General features: G+C 38.6%; 1 protein-coding gene across 1 annotated transcript in view; it reads left to right on the top strand.

Annotated features, from left to right (window-relative positions):
- The window catches only part of smyd3 (SET and MYND domain containing 3), a 64,229-nt gene that overhangs the window by 30,522 nt on the left and 12,672 nt on the right, over nucleotides 1-21,035 (top strand). Inside the window, exon 6 of the mRNA XM_026379016.1 lies at nucleotides 20,554-20,621. Coding sequence (XP_026234801.1) covers nucleotides 20,554-20,621 — 68 coding nt within the window. The remainder of the gene's footprint in view (nucleotides 1-20,553; nucleotides 20,622-21,035) is intronic.

Here is a 21,035-nt window from a genome sequence, read left to right as displayed (position 1 = left end):
ATGGTACTTACTGTGGGCCTCCACCTCTCTGAAGTAATGGGCAATGAACTGATGAAGAGCAGAGGAAAGGGGGATGGGGAGAGGAGAGAGAGAGAGGAGAAGCTGAGGAAGAGGAGATAAAAGGAAGATGAATGGGAGGAGTGAGATTATGGGGGTATTTGAAAGTATTTTTCCCCCTTTTTATAATTTATTTAGGTTTGGGACCTTCATATATTTATTAGACGCCTGAATTATTGTTACATTTCAACCTTTCTTCTTTGTACAGCTTTTATCTAGAATTTCTTCTTACATGCTTGAGACCTGCTGCTGTTCTCTGAAGAATCAAGAACTGTGATGAGGCGTCTCTGTTTTTAAAGTCCCCTCGCATGGAGCATATGTCTCCGTATTACTTCTTAATTATTATTATGAACCTGGAAATATCAGAATCAATCTGTAATCGTGTGCAACATTTCGGGTCAGTAAATTATTTCGCATTAATTTCTTTAACATTTCTTTTTTTCTGAAGGTTCAAAGACAGTTGTGACTATCGCAACTTTTCCTTTGTAGAGTCAATTAGTCATCCTTAGCCTGTCTGCAGCTGGTCCAAATGCAGCAGTGAGACTGTGTGAAAGAGAGACCACGTTTCTCCTGTAGTTGGTCTCAAGCTTCTTCATGTTGGTTTCTATATCCAGAAAGCTCAGATGCTCTGATCAGCTACTCCTCTCTGTTCCAAAATCAACTTTATTGGCCAATTATGCTAACACATGCACATTGCATGAATCATGTCTGAAAACACGATACTTTTAGAGTAACAGTTGCAGATATTAAGCATAACATATAGAAACAAACTAAGGTAGAGGTGTAGGCAGACCTAAGGTTCTGTGCCCCTCTTTAGTCCTCGTAGTGGTGGGGTACGCCCAATGTGTACAGTACAGTGCGGATGTCAGGGAGGCAGCCATTGTATGAGTTAATCCTTTAATGAGTGTGATGGACTGATGATGACAGACTTGTGTTGGCTCACACGTCTGTCATCATCCAAAGGTTGAAGGAGAGATCTCTCGCTCATCATTGCTGTTCCCAGACTGTCTTTATCCCTCACTGTCAAATCTTCTCTACCTGTTGTGATTTTTAAATCCCAGCTCAAAGTGCAGTTGATTTTGACTCCCAACAATATTTGACCCTTTGACTCTTGCGTTTATCTCCCTGCTGGCGGCAGCCGTGGCCGGGGGCATTACGTTTTAGGGTGATTTCTTCATGAACACTATGTGAAGAATTTTCTTCCGATTTGGCACAATCATTCTGTTGTACTTGAAGATGAAGTTTTGTGTTTGAATGCAGACTTTGTGTGTTTGTGTCATCATTTCTAAAACTGCCTGCTGCTCCCTTCTCTCCATTCGTATCCTTTCAACTTCCATGCACTGTTTATCTCTTTTCTTCTCTGTGTCCTTTTCAGAATAGGTCACCATTAATATCCTCTTCCTCAAGGCAATCTATGAATCAATAACACAGAGACACACACACACACACACACACACACACACACACACACACACACACACACACACACACACACACACACACACACACACACACTCTCTCTCTCACCTATAAAGCAAGAGGCCAGTTCTGTGTAGCGTGTATTACAAAGACAAAGAATCAGTTTCATGTCATCATGTTTATAGAGTCATAGTTTCTTTTAAACTCTGACACCAGAATTTTCAAAGCAAAACCAGACACACTTATCCTGGTTACGACAGGGTTAGCCGGGACTGCCACCTCAGTGTCTTGTACAGCTGGTGTGTGCGAGCTCCACTGAGCAGAAAAGGAACCGTCTTCCAGTACACTGAACACACACTTACACACCGGTTGCTCCTGTACTGATAGGCTTCCCAGTATTCCTGTACACATCTCTATGATATGTACTGTGCTGTAAAAACCAACCAACAACATTGCCGGTTGTGCACTTTGTTTGGCTGGACCACTGATCAGACCTTGTCTAAGACACTTCCTTCTACATGAACAGATGTCAAATATTCTTGCTAGAATCATGTGGCGACTGTGAAAGCTTTGTTCTGTGTAAAAGCGTCCACCAAGTGGCAGATAACTATTTTTATTATGTTGAGAAAGGCAGCGGATACAGAGCGAGATGTATAGCCTTATTTTCTGGAAGAGGATGGAAGCTGCAATTCTGTGATGCCGGGACTGAAGGGTTATTTATCTGACCGCTGCGAGCAGAAGCTACGGGCCAAACCTCCCTGCAGGAGTGTGTGTGTGCGCGCATTTGTAATATTTCCATCATGCTGTTTGAAGCCGCAGGTAGAAGCTAGCCCCCAGACAGTCACCTGCTGTTGTTGACTCCAACCCCCAGACGTGTGTGTGTGTTTGTCCAACCTTTGATTTACTCTTTGTCTTTTCCCTTTTCCTCTGTCTCTCTAGTCCCTCTATCTTTTCTTTCTATGCGACTCCTTCATCTCTCCCTGTAGCGATGCCCACTTCTCTCTAACTGCCTTTGTTGACTTACAGACTCATAAAACATAAAAAACAATGTGCAGGATCGCAGGAGCTTTGGTTGAGATGTGTCTTGAGCAGATATTCTGATCTACATTGGCTAGAATCACAGTTATTAGGTTGAATATATTTGAATTTCTATGAAAAGTCAACACACCCTTCTTGCTTCTGTCTCTTTAATGAACACCAGTGACACGATGGAGACACTCTGCAATAGAAATAACTCATTTTGTAACTTGTCCGTTCTGCATTATTATGTGTAGTAGTAGGCAGGTAAGTGTAACCTATTGCATCAGATGCCAAATATCACACTAGATTTGCATCTCTATCCATCACAGTCCTGATATGTTTGAACACAGTATCTACATAAAAACTACGTGTTTGAAGTCTCAAATCCAGCAACAGATTTTTTTTTGCAAGGAAGAAGCTTATGTGAATGAAATCTAGCTTGTTTCAAAGCTGTGGGAATGAGCAGGAGTACATAAAGTGTGCTTCTGGTGTCACTTGAAAAATCCTAACGCAGTGTAAATACAAGCTGCAGTTTGCTAGGGGCCAGTTCAGTTGTTATTTGTATCCAAATACCTGTGTGAATCATGTTTGGGGCTTAAATGTGAGGCCCTGGGGCTGCAGCGACTGAACTCACATGCACACACATGAACTACTAATGGTGCGGGTATGAAATGGCTGAGATAAGACAGAAAGGCAGGACAGACAAGATGAAAGTGTTCATCATGTGTGTTATCAGTGTGTGTGCATGCATTTTAGTGGTCACACAATGTTTTCTGTTTTCATATGTAACATAAAGAAGTGCCTGACAAATAGGTAATTGTAATGGTGGTAAATTCAAAATGTCAGTCATGATTTTACAGTTTTAGAAAATATGGAATACCCACCTGGGATAAGCTTTTTTTTATTTCACTATCTATTTATAAAATTGAAATATGAATTTTTATTAGCAAACAAAAACAAAACTTTATTTGGGAGAAGTTGTCCTGGTTAAACTCAGCATTAAACCATAAAGAAATCCTTAAAACTTCGCAGCAAATTGATTAATGTTGCTGCTCTTTCATTTCACGGCTCTGTAATGTTTCCCCCTACTTTTGTCATGTTGGTTATTTTGTTTTCTGTTTGTCTTAATCTGCATCTGTTTTCTCTCCGCTCTCTTTCATCATCATCAGCGACTTTCTCCTTCCCACTCTACGTCTTTCTTTTCATAATATTTTCTGTCTATCCCAACTCTCTTCTTTGCCCCTGGGGCTTCTGGTTTGTTCCTGAGACAAAAATATCAGCCACAGAGTTTCACTAATTAATTTCTGTGTGTGTGTGTGTGTTGTGCTGACATGGCTGCCTCTCTCTCCCAGGATAACAATCTGTAAGAGGTTAGTTCTAGTTGTTATATTTGTTCTGTGGACTTTAATAAATAAGTGGGACGAAATAAATGAATTATTAAAAAATATGAATTATAAACCACACAGCATTTCTATGCAAAACACAAACAGTGAATGAATAATAAACGATGTAGTTACACAATTATAAAGGAAAACAAACAGATAAAGTGGAAAACAAACAGATTTTACCTAATAATAACAAGTTTGCTATAATCTGCTGACCTTCCTTTGTCTTATGTCACTAACACAGTTAATCTTAATATTATTCTTTATTACCACTACAATAATCAATCAAATCATTCATCAGTTGATTAAAATAAATAAACAGATGTTATAATTGATTAATCATGTAATTCTTTACAGTAAAATGGTTAAAAACTGGTGGAACATAACTACATTACTCAAATATTGAAGCTATCAGATGAACTGTGAATTGAGCTAGCATAGCTTGTATTAGTTATTATCAAATCAGAAGAAATTAGAAGCTGCAAAACCTTATAATAAATCAAATATTATTACTATTATTATTTTATATTCAATTTATATCTATTCTATGCAAATAAAGCATGTTTAACTTCACTCTGTTTATCTAATATTTTCAGTAACTAGTTACTTGATTCCGATTCAGATTACAAAACAAACTCAGCATTGATTATGAATTATAATTTTAGGATGGAAGATAAGACTTTATTGATTCTGTGGATTAATGTTTACTATTAAAATGATGAACACATGAATGCACCAATGTAATATACTTTATTATTTTAAAATTGTTTGAGGAATGTGTTTACGTTTTGGGCCCTTAACTACATAGTGATCGCAGTACTTTATACTCAGGTAACATTTGTATTGCAGGGGTTTTATTTCTAGTAGAGCAGAGTATTCTTACATTTTAAAGTAGTTTTGTCACTTTTAAGTAGAACAAGTTGTATTCTGTTCTCCAAACAACAAAACAAGACATTGGAACACATTTGATAGATTAAGTGATTCATCAGTTGATCAGTAAAACTTAAAAAAAATCACTTAAAAATTAATTAAACAAAGCGTTTTGACATTTACAGTAGTTTTCTCTGTGTTGCTTTAACATCACGGTTTCCTCTCATGTTGTATATGTTATTTTAAATTGGCTTTGTCAGTGTATCAGGTAGTAGCTCTAAATTACAGTGTTAGCTGTACACGTGTATTTTGGAATCTGTCAAAGTAGTGTGCTGTTCTCTGGTCAGTGACTAACATCATATCAGTGTCTCCTCGTCTTCTCCTCGTGTTGTCTCGTCTTGTTCAGTGTCTGTATATGTGCACATGCATGTGCACAGTATAAGATGGATGAGGGTAATTTCTTTGGACCCTGCACTACTTCATCACTATAATGTAGACACACATACACATGTGTTGTATACACATTCTCACATAGCCCAAGGCACTACTTTATCCCTATAAGAAACAAACACGGGGTTTTAAATCACTAGTAGATTACATTAACCTCTGTACACTCAAACACACACGCATGCAGAAATACACAGAGTACTGTTCTTGTGCACAGGCTCGCACAGACACACTCACATGTGAAAGGAACATGGACGCCTTCTATACAGCAGCCACAAGTGCAAACATACTGTCTCCAGCATCACAGTCAGTATGTTTACAGCACTTATTTAACCAGATTACAGTCAGCTGTCTCGAGTAAGCATATTTCTACCTATTACGTAAACAGGAAACCTGATTTCTGTAACCGGGGACGGGGATTAGATTGATTTCCCCAGGTGGATGTCTCCTGAAGAACGCTGATTTCTGTGCCTTGTATACGAGTTATCAGGTTTCTAATGGTCTTTTCACAAGAGTGGGAATTATAAAAAAATATCTTATTATAATAAGAAAAATAGGTTATTTTCTAAAAATATATTGCTGTAGGAAGCAGGTTAACCCTACATTTAAAACCAATGAGTTTCCCAGGCTAAGTCAGAATTAGAAAACAGATCAGTACCATGCATGTATACACAGATTTACAGTAATTATGTTTCTTAATTTTTATTTATTTATGTATTTTTATTTAAACTCATTCCCCTATTTCCCACATGATCTGATTTCCTCAGCCTCCTGGAGTATGTCTACAAACAAACACGTGCACACATTTCACCAGACGGAGGAAAAAGTGATTCAGTTAATTTTTTTATTTTATACATTAACATTGAAAATTATCAAGAGATTTATTTGTGTAAGTCTACTGATTTTATCATTATTCACTGTTATGCTAATTCCATGACTGCATGTTTTTATGCTAATGACTCTAGCTAAATTAGAAATCTCTGTTTTGTGATGGATACGCTGATGGATGTATGCTAAGTGTAGAGACGCAGCATGTAAGTATAAGCTGTAGACGACAGAATGGCATGACGTTGGTTCCCATGTTCACTCTTACATGATGTATAAAAAAGCCACAGAATTCACAATCATGGCTCAAAGAAATCAGCATAAAGGTCAAACTAATCACTGAAGTGACTATAATCAGTCAGGTTTCAGGAACAATTCCCAACTTCTGTCTTATACAGAATGGTAAAATTAACAACTGCAAATTGTTTTTTGGAAGTTACAGTCACTGTTATTACCTTCTGGATCGTAATGTCCAGCTTCCAGTGGTAAGATTAAAGTTCCTCACTAATTAGATGTATTATAAGTATTGATTGATTACGTTTCTAAGATGAGAAAGAACCTTTTATAATACAGTCTGTAAAATGCTTTGCTTAAACATTGTTTGTTACATAGTAAACCTCAGTGTATTAGTTAGATTTCTCTTTTGGCTTCTGTAGTAAACTGAGATAAGTGAAATTTTGTGTGTATGATCACAGACACATACACACACGCAGTGTCTCTTTTAAACACAGCTGTAATGGTTATGGTGTCATCATTAGGATGAGTATTGATTAAACACTATCTATGCCATAAAAACACCATTATCATTACGACCCACTCGGCTCAAAGCATGCAGGAACACATGTAGCATATAAATGCATGAGCTTTGTGCTGGTGTCACTGATATGTGTAAGCACTTGGACATCCCTGTACACATAAACACAAGTGCAGACGCACACACAGCTCTACACAGTGATAATGGGCAAAGCATTTGACCTGTAACCTGACGGTCATCCTGGAGTAGGAGATAATTATAGTTTTACAACCTCAGGGTATGTGTGTGTAAGAATGAATGTGTGGACAGACATAGACAGACAGAGAGTATAATGTATGTTTCCATGTGGTTAAAGATTCCTGGCAGGGGGGAATTTTACTTTTTGCATTTATTTAACAACATAACAATCTGGATTTCTAACCTGTTAGTAGAGTCAGTCTAAATATCGACACTTTACAAAATCTAAATGTCAGTTTTCAAAATATGAAACCCTGACTGTACAGTGAAGTCGAATTCAACAACACAAACTGCAACTACACAAATCTTACTCAAAATCTCTCAACAAGAATAAACCTAACACAGCTGATCTTATATATTATCTTCATGTCTAAGCTGGTGAAGACTGATTTCCAGTACATTCACCTTCACTCATTTTGCCGACGCTTTTATCCAAAGCAACTTACAAGTGAGATACTGGGTACAGGGCAAAGGCATGCTAAGCATCAGGAGCTTGAGTTTGCCTTATTTAGGTTTTGGTTTTTAGGTGGGAAGAGGTCATGGACAGTACCTGGTTCTCTTTTTCTTAGTGTAATGTTATTCTATTAATTAGTTTACATGTACAATAGTGTTATCATTCATTCTCTTGTCTTTCTTGGAATTGAGATCCATTCACAAAGCAGAAAATCTGCTCAATCAGTCCTGAAGCTGTTTGCAACAGAAAATCAGGAAAGGGAACATGATGGAAAGAACGAGGAGGGAGAGAGAGAGATAAAATGCATTAATCTGGTATCAACTAGAGGCCTGCTGGTAAAAAATGTGTGCTTTTAATTTATGAATCATTAATACATCAATCTGTGCAGTAGAGAAACATAAAACCCAAACCAGCTGTAGTTGCCATGGAGATGCTCTCTATACACCTGTCCTGCCTGATGATGCAAATGAGGTCTACACAGGAAAAAGCCAGACCATTAAAGTGATGAATGTTTTCATTACACACTAAAATCAAGCAAAATGTCAGTGGTGCAGTACTGTGTGTTACTGTGTGGGAGCCGATACAAATAAACAGCAGACGTAAACAACAACCTTCAGCAGAACCTCTGCAGAAGGTCACAGACTGAGCTTGAAAATGAAGTTCTACCAAGCCAAGGACAAGTGTGCCAGTGGACCATGTCATGATAAGAAGACACAAGTTCCAAATGCCCAGAAGTTGGGAACTAATTGGGATGAGCTAAGCAGTTGTTCGAGCACACTATGAACTGGATGGGATGTAATTTCTGAAAATAGATGAGGGCAGAATTACCAGTTACTTGGCAACCATCACAGCGCTGACATGTTTTCCCTCAAAAAATGTGTCCAAACTCACTATTTGTACGCCCTGGGGCTGCTCTGAACAGTCGAAGGCCTGATCCCACACACTGCTGACATCTTTCTTATGAGTGTCAGACTCTCCTGGGGCCACACACGTCAATCAAACGTGCAACAGCACAGCACTTCATACACCAGGTTTAACAGAGGAAAACTGAACCTACTTCATTTTAAATAGGTAAAACTAACATTTTGCATTTAGAAGTTAATCCGTTCTGAACCTTGTTCCTATCTTTAAAAGTATCACAACAAATAATCTCTGCAGTCAGAGTGGATTTAACCTTCTTTAATCACATCAGAGATAAGACCAGAATGGAGACTTTCATTATGTTAATTGTGTGTAAGTGCATGTGTGTGGGCTTTTTGTTAAGTCACTAAAATGTAAGTCCTCTCTGTCCTCTGTGTCACCCATGCACAACCCAGAACCTAAACATAATAATAATAATAATAATAATAATAATAATAATAAGGTCTATATCTACATGTGTATTATGTCTGCTTTTTAATTTGGACTAAATTCATATCACCAAGTTCCAAAACTCTGAGAGGGGATTTAAGATGTTTTGTATACTGCTTTTGTTTTACAGCATACTCTTTATTTATTTAGTTTTTAAGTAAATATCCAGCTGCTTCATGGAAACAGTATTTTAAAAAACAAAGAATCGACTCCAATAAACAAACTGTAGCCTCATAAAATATAGTTATGTGGTTCCTTAGGTGAAGATGATAAACTTTCAAGATGCAAGTTCATTAATATGAAATTATTTTTCAGTACAACTAATTTGCAACAGTAATTACATTTCAAAGAAAAGGTAATGCACCCTGATTAAAATTTCTATTACTGTAATGGGGCTATGTTGTTAATTTACATATTTGATAAATCAGAAATATGTTGATGGTCATAGAATCTACACAGAATGAATATCATTTAACACTTGAATAAGATTAGGTAAAAATCATTGTCTCTTTTTATATGTTTTGTTTACATTTAACTAAAACTGAGATCTTCTAAATCTTGACCAAAGTGCTTTTCTTTCGTACATGTAATCGGAGAGGGAGCTGTGGTGAGACAGTTGTTCACTGTATACTCTGTCCCAGCCGCCTCCTGGTGACTCTGCTGCTGTTAATAAATTCTGTTGCTTCATTCATTAAACAAAAACAAATGTTATCCCGCCAGTAATTCCTCTACCATCACAACTTAACCGAGAAAACCACTCAGTAGACTCCAGGAGACTAAGAAGGGTGAATAAGTGAATCTAGAAAGACACTGCAGTTATTCACAAAATCAGTGTCTCTTTATGTTAAAACTAAAATTGTAAATAATGTAAGATAAAAACCTCATTGCTAGAATAGTGGAAACATGTTCTGTGGTCAGATGAGTCCATGTTACCACTTGTACCACGGTGTAGGTGACGTGCAGATATGTGAAGGTACCATCAACACAAAGGCGTAAATTAGGACTTTAGAGAGACTTATGGTGCCATCAAGGCATCATCTCTCTTCCCAGGAGGTCAGTGGCTGCAGTTTATTACAGCAAAACGATGCCATGGAGTCTTATTCTGCATCTCTGGGTCTTGTGCTACAATAGCTTGACTTCGTAGATACTGAATGCATGTGCTTTACTGATCTACCTGCAGGTCTGTAGGGGAGAATCCGACAACAGTGTGAACAGTCTCATATACAGTACATTAATATTAAAATGGGAAAATATCCCACTTGTAAACCTTCAATAAATAGTATCCTCAATTCCCAAATAGTAAAGTGTAATTAAAAGGTGGTAAACATTCCTTTGTAGTGTGATGTAGGCATAAGACGAAATTTATTAATTTAGAAAATAAAGTTAAATCAGTCAGTGAAAACCCTGAAGATCTTTCTTTGTCACATAAAGGTCAAAGTGAATGAACAAACCACAGACTTTTTAGTGCTTTTCAGAAAATGTGCCAACTTTTGTGGAAATGGGTTTTGTGCGGTATGAATAGTGTTTGTATTGATAAAGCTAAATCAAACGGTGGAGCGGAGGGGTTCAGTAACCTGTGATTACCGCAGTGTTCACTCAGGCTGAAGAATGAAATGGATGTTTGAATGTGTGAAACAGAAGTTGCACAGAGGAAAACCCATTCAGGGCTGACTGACTGCTGCCTTCAGAGTGGAATAGAGGAACAGTTATTCCCCCGTGAAGCACCCTTTGATTCAGACTACGGCAGAGCAGTCAAGCAGTAAAAACCGATTTCCTACTAAGAATACTGCTCTGGAAACAATAACCTGCTCTTTTTATCTCGCCCCCCCCCCTATTCTCCTGATTTAACCTGGCCCCAGACTGTCTGCTTGGTTACACTTTGCACTTTTATATACATTTTTCTTACTTCTTTTATCTAAATATCTTGCTTGCTTTCTGTTTTGCCTCATTTGTTTTCTATAATGCAGAAATTCAGTAGTGAGAGAACCAAAGTGGAAAGAAACCGAAACCAGTTTAACCTCCCAGGTCATGTCTGTACGTAAGCATCAGTAACATTGGATGTGTTACGGTTGGATACCGTACAATGTCCTGTATAAACACTACTGAGCGTGTGCTTGAGTTTGTATGTGGAGCATGTTTTTGGTGTTGAATGTCAGTGTTGGGTGTTGTGTAACCTTTACAACCCACTGATCAAAGGGCTTCTGAGAGCTACTCCACTCTCAATACTCATTACAGGTTTCCACTGTTGGGCACTGAGCAGCTTACCTGCGCTGCTCAATGACTCCTCAGCATTTATTGTTGTGAAGGGGGTGCTCAAGAAGCTCCAAGAAGGTTCATGAGGACAGTGTGGCATCTGATGCCGCTGTATTTTATCTATCTACACTACTAGGACACAGGAAAGGGAAGATTTCTGTTTACAGCTGTAATTGAACGTTCTATAACGCAGCTTCTATACAGTGGCAAGAAAAAGTATGTGAACCTTTTGGAATTTCATAGTTCTCTACTTTCATATGTCATAAAATGTGATGTGATCTTCATCTAAGTCATTAGATGCAGAAAACTATGAAAGTGTACTACAGTGTACTGTGTGTGTGGATGGAGTACGGTGTACTGTGTGTGTGGATGGAGTACGGTGTACTGTGTGTGTGGATGGAGTACGGTGTACTGTGTGTGCTGGTGTTTTTGCACACATGGGTGCAGCAGCTTAGTGGCAAAGTCATCAGCTGAAAATGTGCCAACTTGACAAAAACACACGCTGACTTTCTTTTCTTATTCCTCTCGGAGATGATTGGGTATCAGCATCGAAATGAGTCACCAAGGAGCAGGAAGCAATCTCGTGTTCGATTACTATACACACACACAGCCCGCGGCTGATGGCAGTGTGTGAGTCAACGAGAATGAGAAATGTTAATTCTGTGTGCATGCACCGCATCGTATTTGTTTGTAAAACACACACACATAGTTTAGTGTGTGTGTGTGTGTGTGTGTGTGTGTGTGTGTGTGTGTGTGTGTGTGTGTGTGTGTGTGTGTGTGTGTGTGTGCTGGGCCTTGGGGTTTGACCACAATAACTGGACCAAAAGATTAAATCAATCCATTCTAACCAGTGCTACTGTATAAATACGTAGACGGCCATCAACCAGTGTATTTTAACAGTCTTCTGTAATGTCCAGTGCTACACTACATGTCGTAGTATAGTAGTAGTAGTATTTACACGTAAAATATACAGGGTCAGAAAATATGGATTGGACTGAACAATCATCTGTTACATGTAAAGAAAGAACAGAAAGAACTTGTTTAAACATTTTGAGTGATTACTACACGGTGTAATTCATTAGAAGCACATCAAAGTATACAAATATACAAATAGATAAATTTAACACTGTACTATTTCCTGTACAGGTATTTTCTTTTTTTCCCCTCTTGGTTCCTGGGTTACACTTTTTTTTTTTTCCTTCTGTGACCTTCCTCTCAATATTGTGCACTGTGTTTTCCCAGGGTGCACCCCTCTAATTCTGCCCGCCTGCTCTCGTTCACGCTCAGCAACTTCACTAACAAGTTTACTAACAAGTTTAAACACATTTCTGCTCTCTCTCTCCTCCCGGGGGGGTGTTGGCTGTACGAGTGTCTGTGTTTATGTGCTTATTCAGTAAAAGTTAGGGGTAAGAGGGGGAGTTAGAGGGGGACGGGCAAAAATAGCATAGAGAGAGAGAGGGAGTAAAATATGGCACGCATTGACAGACCCAGAACTCATATTGTTAATTGTTGGCATCTTAACCACAAAGCTGCCAGGGAGCCTCAGAAATCAATGCAGTGAGAGCAGTTCAATAAAAACAAAGCCCTGCAGTTAAACATTAAGGTGCACATTTGGTGGCATTAGAAATGCACAACTTGGATGATATTAAAAAGAAATACATTTGACTGATGTCCTATAAGTAAAGACTGCATGTTACAGTGCAGGTGTAGTGCCGGGCCCTGGGATAATAAGGTAAACTGCCTTGTCAGCTGTCGAGTCCGGCAGTGGAGTCGGACACTGATTTAGTTCGAGCATGTCCTTCACACGGTACTATAACTCCAGTTGAGACCTCAGGCTATAAAATAATTTTTACTGTTGCTCTTGACAGGAGCTTTCTGCCCGCAGTGTCACAGCAAAACCATTTCAGCACACACACCTGAGTGCACCAGCTGCCAGGACAGTTAGCTGAGGGGCTCCTAAGGGGTCATCTCATCAGGACATAACCTCTGTCAGCTAGAGATAAAGCAGTCTGAGTGACTCTTTTATCAAGGTTCAGTTCAGTCAATAGAGAAGGTAACTACACTATGAACTCTGGCTCCCTGCTTAGCAGTGGGAAACCGCATTTAAAGGTGATAAAACACATTTTACTGCAGTAACTCCTGTATGCATCTAGCTATTGTTTATTAATTACATTTGTTAAATACATGTAGATTATTTCTCATAGGTTATGATTAGGCTGCAGACAGTTTTCCCCTTTAACATTCATATTGTGAACTTAACAAACATCAACAGCTTTGGAGCTTTGGACTCTTTTAGCTCTCTTATGAGCCGTGACACACTAATGTTAAGCCATTGGTGGGCGTCTTGTGGTGCGTCTGCACTGTTGACACTAGTTGGACCCATGTCGTCACAGCCTTTCTACACCGAAACAATGGAGTTAGAGACATTAAAATGCTGAGATATAAAATAGAGATGAGGGAAACTGCAGTGTTTGGTTGTTATTTGCTTTCAGTTTATCTCTACCAGCTACTTTTTTTTTTTTACATCCAAGCAATCGTGATATGCATTCATATAAAATATATATAATTAATCTGTGTATCTGCTCAAGTTATCAAGAGATGAAAGAACCATGATTAGATCATAAATACTTAATCAAAGCATTATTGTGTACACACCCCACACACAGATATGGCCTTTGACTGAGTTTGATGGCCTTTGTAGTTTTTCCCAGATTGACAGTAATTGAACTGATTCCAACAACATTAAAGACATAAACCATCCAGTCACAAGTTTTTTTGACGTGACAGGACAAAGCAATCCAGCTTCTCCTATATGAGATGACAAGGCATCCAACTCCCTGCCGCCCCAAACCCCTATCGATATCCTTAGGAATGTGCCACCCGTATATTTTGGCAAATGTCACAGAAGTCATTTTGATCTGCCTCTTCCTCCATTAATACTTAATGTCAGCACAGACAACCACAGCGGAGTCCTGCAGGCGACTGGAGTTTACTGTGAATGCACATTTCTTCCTCAGTGTTTTCCTAGTCTTGTCTTGTAGCAGTGATGGATGTGCAGGCTTTGGTCTTGATTTAATCACGTCCGTCCTCATTTTGCGTCAGCAGTAAATGCAGTGCTGGATTCATTTCTAGGATGCTTTCTGCTTTTCATGTCTGTGTTTTTACTGTGAGAAATAGAGATCAAGCCCAAGAGAATAACTGAGAGTGACAGTTTTTATCAAACAAGTCTGTAGCTGAGTTACTAATTTATGAAAAGCTGTTCTGTTGATGAACTGGAGGAGTGGATGCACTCGCAGTGAACAATTAATCATAATCTCAAGTTTTGTCTATCTATCCTTTTATTTTTGATGAGAATAGTCTTTTCATTGACAATGTTATTAATGTCTCAGAAAACAGCTCATGGATGTTTGATTCACAGTCATGGGTTTCTGAAAGTTGCTGTTCATTGCACTTGGTTCTTGGAGACGTTTCACCTTTAGGTGAAACGGATGGAACAACAAGCTAAAGATGACCATTAAAAGGCATTTTCACATTTGCACTCCAGACTATCTCCAACAGATCACGTCTGGACATTGAGTTGTGCGTTCACATATGAAATAGTTTGTTTTCGGGGTGGTGCTTTTGGTGAGCAGGCAGAAGGGCGAAACAAAAGTACACCACAGAAGTTAATTGTGTTTTGTTTACAGCACATCAATAGAGCAAGTCACATGATTAGAAGTGACAATTTATGTATATAACTCCAGTTTCCAGGAAATAACCACGATCCAACAACAGAAATCAGTTTTTACTTCCTAAACTTTCTGATGTTGTGCTGATCGACTCTGCTCCAAAGAAATGTCCCCACGCTCGCTGTCAATACTCCAGACTATTACCTGCTGTATTCACACCTGGGCTCACTCGGACATTATGCACTTTGGACCAGGGGTCGGGCCAATCTCCGAACTGAATAACTCAGACATTTGCGTTCTCACATGGAGTTCACCGAGTAAGGTCTAGAGAGGTTCGGGGTGTCGGTGCATGTGTGAAAGCAACTAAAGTGTCAACAGCTTCACAGAGTTATGTGACTCCAAGTCAGTTTGACCGGGGATATACCCTCGCATCGGCTTCACTGATTTGGAACGTTGTCAGAAATGAACACTACTGTGCTCTTACACGAGAGGCAATCAAACGGACTCAGCAACAGATTGAATCTTCTCAGCTTTAGCAGAAAAACCTTTGAGCACCTCCAATTCCAGTGAACAGCACTAACTTACTTTTATTTACCAGTGAGTACATTTCAGATTTGCTGCTGCACTTTTTACCCCTTTAGCCAACTGAGGAAGTATTTTCTCAAAACCAACTTAGTTGGACAACATTTGTGTCCAATAGTAGTAGATGTTCAGCATGTGTGTGATTTAAGTACTGGAAATTTGTTTGTCTTGAGTCTGAAATTCATTGTGATAGTTATTTATCAATACACAATATCTATATGATTTTTATCAACCTTATTCTAACGTTTTGAGAACTGACAGTATGTCCAAAATCTATCATTAGCTTTGAAAAGGTGCTGTTTTTTTATTTCCTATTCCCTACACTGGATGACATTTTGAATGCTGTGCTTTTGATCTTATTTTCCATTTTCCACCTCACAGACTGCTCACCACACCCTTCACTCATCTGCACGTCTTCGCCTCTGTTCTTCTATCTCACATTCATCATTTCTACACATTTCATCCAAATTTAATCAGCAGAAAAAAAGTGTTTGACAGGCGGAAAAATAAAAGAGCAAACCAATGAATGGATGTGGGGACTGAGATTGCAGATGCAATTTGTGCTTCAGTATCTGTTGTACCGATTCTGTAATTGTGTAATTCTCCACAGTGAGAGTGGCTGAATCATATCAGCCTTGTAATCCCAATTAAGAACCTGCTGCCTTTCTTTTCTTTCATTCTGTATAATATACTTTATTTGCCCAAGATGGATAGAAACAGCCCTTTAATCAAACTGGTGCCTCCTTACTTCGACTTCACCACAAATTGTCCCCTCATTGAATAAACTCTCAGCCGTCCTTAGTTACGGGTTTATTAATGGCTATACCATAAATAAACTGGTAAACTGTGGAAACCTTTTACTATTTCTCATCATAAGAAGGAAATAGGCGTCACTATGGGTACAGACCTATATGTTGAACCAGCTGTGGTGTTTCATTGCAGTACATCCTGTGTATTTCTTATAGACTTAACAAATGGATGAAAAAAATAGATGCAGGTCAAGTAGGGGGCGGCTGTGGCTCAGGAGGTAGCACATGCTGAAATGTCCTTGGGAAGAGATTAAACCCCAAGTTGCCCCCAGTGAGTCAGATCAGCTGCCATCGGTGTGTGAGTGTGTGTGTGAGTGTGTGTGAATCGGTGAAAGAGAAGCAGTGTAAAAGTGCTTTGAGTACCAATTAGGTAGAGAAACGCTATATAAGTGCAGACTGTTTACCAAGTACAGGGTAAAGTGACATGTTTCCATATTGTTTATTCCCACTATATATTCTGTAGGCGTGTAGCTGCAACTGCAGTAATATTATAACTTATTATAATATAACTTTTATTATTCATCTGCCAATTACTGTGTTTTTATTCAGACAGCTTATTTTTCCTAATGTTATTCAGTGTATTCTCATAAAAGACAATGAAAATATGTAAAAAAGCAAATTACTGAAGAAATGTTTCTTATGAATAAACTGAAAATTTTAATTTGGGAATCTTTTTGAATCTGCTAATATTTTTGAATTAGCTTAGAGTAAATATCTATATTTAACTTATAATTTCTAGTTTCTGTTTCTGTCAGTTTGAAGAGTTAACCCTTTAAATGTAAAGAGAAAAATTAAATTGCTGCTTAAGTTACCAAGACTCTTCAATAAATGATGAAAACTTCTGCTGCTGAGTGTCGGTTTGGATCATCTTATCATCTTGGTAAAAGTCTGGGAAAGAAAACAGGAAGCTGTAGTAGGCAGATAGAAACATAAAGGAGCTGATTTGTGAGATTTCTGTAAAGCAGGAAGGGCTGTTTATACATCTGTGTGTTTGTGTTTGTGTGTGTATTTGAGATGCAAAAAGCGTCCACCAGCCGGTTCTGCAGATGTGGATGTTCTGCTAGATTGATTTTCATCCCCTGAGAGTCAGTTTGTGTGTGTTTGTGTGTGTGTGACAGAGAGAGATCTATGCCCAGCTGAGTGCCCTACCACTGTTTGTTTAAATCTTCTCTTCATCATCCCCTCCCTCCTCTGTCTTCTCACAACCATCCTTTCTGTTCTCCCTGCACGGCCGTCCCTTTATCCCTTCTGCCCCACCAACTAACCAATGCTGCCTTTTCCTAATAAGCTAAAAGCTCCAGGGGACTTAAATATTCTGTTCCACGAGTTAAGATTCAGTTGTTCTCTTTCTCTTTTCTTTCTTATTTATGAACCTCTTCAAAGCCATTTAATCTAAAAAGTTAATGATTGTCAGCAAACCTACGACACACTAAGCTGACGCTCAACTGTCGTCCAATCTTGGACCATTAGTAAGCCTTGGGCTAGTTTTTGTGTCAATTCATTATGTTAAATTGGTGGCAGATCCATCTTAGAGAGAAACCACTCTGGTTGGCTGTTCAGCTTAGTGAATCAAAGCACAAGAGAAGAAATTGACTCTCGTTCTATTTGCAATTTTTTATCAACCTATTCTCGATTAGAGGAAGCTATAAACTCTCTGTGGGGATCGAGAGTGGTCTGAAAACAGTAAGCAAGCACTGCCGAGTGTTGCTTTGTTTATGGTTTGTATAGCTGCAGTCCTGATTCTTCATCTGCTTTTTCTCTGAATGATAACTACAGACCTCTGCACACTTGTTGGTGTAATGAGTTTTTTCATTGAGCCACTTTTAGACCTAGATGCAGGCGACAAATGCAAATATACATCCTGTAGTTTCTAGCCCAGTGAAGCAAGTCAAACAATTGATTTGTTGGTCAACAGTACAAATGTTACCTGGTCTCAGGACCACAAAGGTGAAAATTTACTAGTTTTCTTTGTTTTATGTAATTTTAAATTTAATATATTTGCCAGTTGAATATAATTCAATTTAATAAAGTGTTTTAACAAGACGTTTACTGTAAGTATTAAAGTAAAGAGACGCTGGACCTCAAACCCTTGGCATCCTAAAAGTAGCTGCCTGTCTACAGGAACCTACCCATGATGATTAATACAGTAAATCATATTCAAAAATCACTTAACAACATGTTCAGCCAAATTACTCACAAAGATAAACTAAATATTTGAACTGAGACCTACAATCATCCGTGTGTTTTCTCCACGAGAGTAAAGCTACTTCATAAAAATCACTCAAAGCACTTAACTGTTACTCTATCTTGAGTTGTTGTACATATTGCTGTATAATATGTTGCATCCGTCTCTCCCACTTTAAAGCATACTTTACTGCACAGATATTGGATGTCTGTGAGAATGACTGAATAACAATGTGTGTTCAAGTGTGTGTGAGCAATGAATAAACAATGGTGTGCGTGTGTGTTACATATTCATCCGTGTGCGTGTTTGCTGCCTCACGTCAGCTTTTCAGTGACTAAAAAGCTTAATTTCCTGTGAGTCCTGACTTTAATGGTGTTTAACAGAACCACGGATTGAAACAGAATCATTTTGATGATGAGTTCACGTTCCGGTTTGAATGTCAGCAGGATGGAGAACATCTGTCTGAGGAGCATCGTCTCTGTCTGAAAGTAAAGTGATGCTAATAATTCAAACGTTCTAATTATGTATGGATTTTCTGCACAGGGCCGAGAAATGACAGCATCCAACACAAACACATTTGCACCAGCTCAGTAACTGACACATCAGACACATTGGTGGTTTTTTCTTTTCTGTCTTTTCTTTTTTTAGCTTTCAACTCTTTGTTAACTTGTGTGTTTATTGCAGTTTTTTCTTTTGCCATCTCTCTCTCTGTCACACTTTTAAACAACTTTTTCAGACATTTTATTATTCAAACCATCTCTGCACCAAAGAAACAAACCATCTCTCCCTCACTGGAAATCTCCCCTTTGTCTCTTGGAAAACTTTGGATCTTTCACTACCTCGTACATGAAATGTGTCTTTAAATCCTGCAGACCACCCAGATGCATTGTGGAGTTTGGTTAAACCTCATCTCATGTTTAGATTTGTTACCAGCTAACATTGTGTGGTAGTTACAGTTGTGGTTTGTAGATTTAGAAGGAAAGATTCTTCTCTGTTAGTCTGTTTAAATTGTTTTGACATAAAACAGTAAGAGTTGACTTTACTTAATTTAATATCCCAACAAAGTGACGTTAAGGAATCTCACAGCTGTTACTGCACAATTGTTGCTAAAACATTGCTGGAGCAGAATTCTTTTGATTTCTGTGAAGTAAACGCTGAGTCCAAGTATAACATGCAAAGACTGTACAGATGGGCCAGCAGCTCTGGGATGTGCTGGAGAAGACTTTGCGTCCGACTCTCCATCATCAATACAAGATCTTGTTGTAGCTATAACTTCAGCAATAGCTTCAACTACATGTTTCTGGTAATGGTTTTTCAGCCCCACATGTTGGTTCAGAGGGATTTTAGTTCATTCCTCCTTTACAAAAGCTTCAGCTCAGACATGTTGGTTGTTTTTCTTTTTAGGAACTGTCTACTTCAAGTCCATTCACAGCATCAGCATCAGGATTTTAACTCTTTCCAAAACCTTTTTCTGCTTTAACAGCAGACTTCTGTGTTTATTGTGTGCTCTGTGGTTGTTGTCTTTCCGCATCATTGATTTTCTTCTTCTGAGTCTACAGTTCACAGATGGATACCTTCACTTTTTCCTGTAGAATGCATCTACTATCATCTATGCAGCTCAGAATTCATAGTTCCATGAATGGTGGAACCCTTTCCAGCCTCAGGACCAGGGCGGATCCTGAAACAAAAAAAAAAATGTTCTACTTAAACGTCTCATCCATCCACAGAATGTTCCTCCAACAGCCTTACACAGTTCATACACAATCTGCCTGACAGCCGACTCGTGGATTTCTCAAACTAATTCTTGTTCTAGGCTCTAAAATAAAGCAGGATCTCTAAGAGATAATCATATTTGAATGATTGTACATTTTCTATGTTTAATTCCATATTTTGTCCATTGACATCATGTTGTGTTGTGGCCAAAACTGATTCAGGTTAAACTTTTTTGCTGGGTAATGTGAGGATTCAATTTGATTCACTATAGTCTATTTTATATTATCAACCATGAAACAACAACAGACAGACATGACCATTTCAAGTACTTGCTCAAAAAAAACCGAGAAGTAATTTTCCCCTGCGTTTAAAAGCACGTCATATTGGGGCTTTTGCAGGTACCAGAGTTATGTAAATATGTTCAGACTGTAGTATGAAAGTGATTATTGTTGGTTCCTCAAAGCACTTTAACAAATATTGTTTTTCTCTTGTCTCTATGTTTTAAACCTTATTTCTCTCTTTTAGGTGACATGCAATTGTTTCACCATCAGTGATGGAGAGCTGCAGGAGATTGGAGTTGGGCTCTATCCAAGGTAATACCCACAAACACACACTCACCTGCACACACAAAAGATAATGTGCATGTGTGTGTGATGCATACGCATCTAAAAAGCGTCATTAATTTCAATCTAGCTCATAATATTTTTTAGATGGCACTCCCGTCTCACAATAGAAATGCCACTGAATTTTAATGCAGTTGTGGAGATACCTGCCAGATTACCGCACCCCAACCAACCCCACCCATCCACGCTCACTTTCAAAGCCCTCCCCATTCCCTTTAATATTTTTCTGACAGTTCTTTGAAGTACCAGGAAGACGGAAAGATATTTTGTGTGTGTGTGTGAAGCAAAAACTTGAAAATGAATGTTGGCAGAATATTGCAGCGCTTGTTGGAGAAGACGGGTGAGGAAATGAGGAGAGCACATGGAGAAATACGAGGTTTGACT

Source organism: Anabas testudineus, chromosome 3, assembly GCF_900324465.2.
Source record: "Anabas testudineus chromosome 3, fAnaTes1.2, whole genome shotgun sequence".
In the NCBI taxonomy this organism is placed as follows: Eukaryota; Metazoa; Chordata; class Actinopteri; order Anabantiformes; family Anabantidae; genus Anabas; species Anabas testudineus.
The sequence above is the reverse complement of the archived record's forward strand: the minus strand, read 5'-3'. Positions and strand labels throughout refer to the sequence as shown.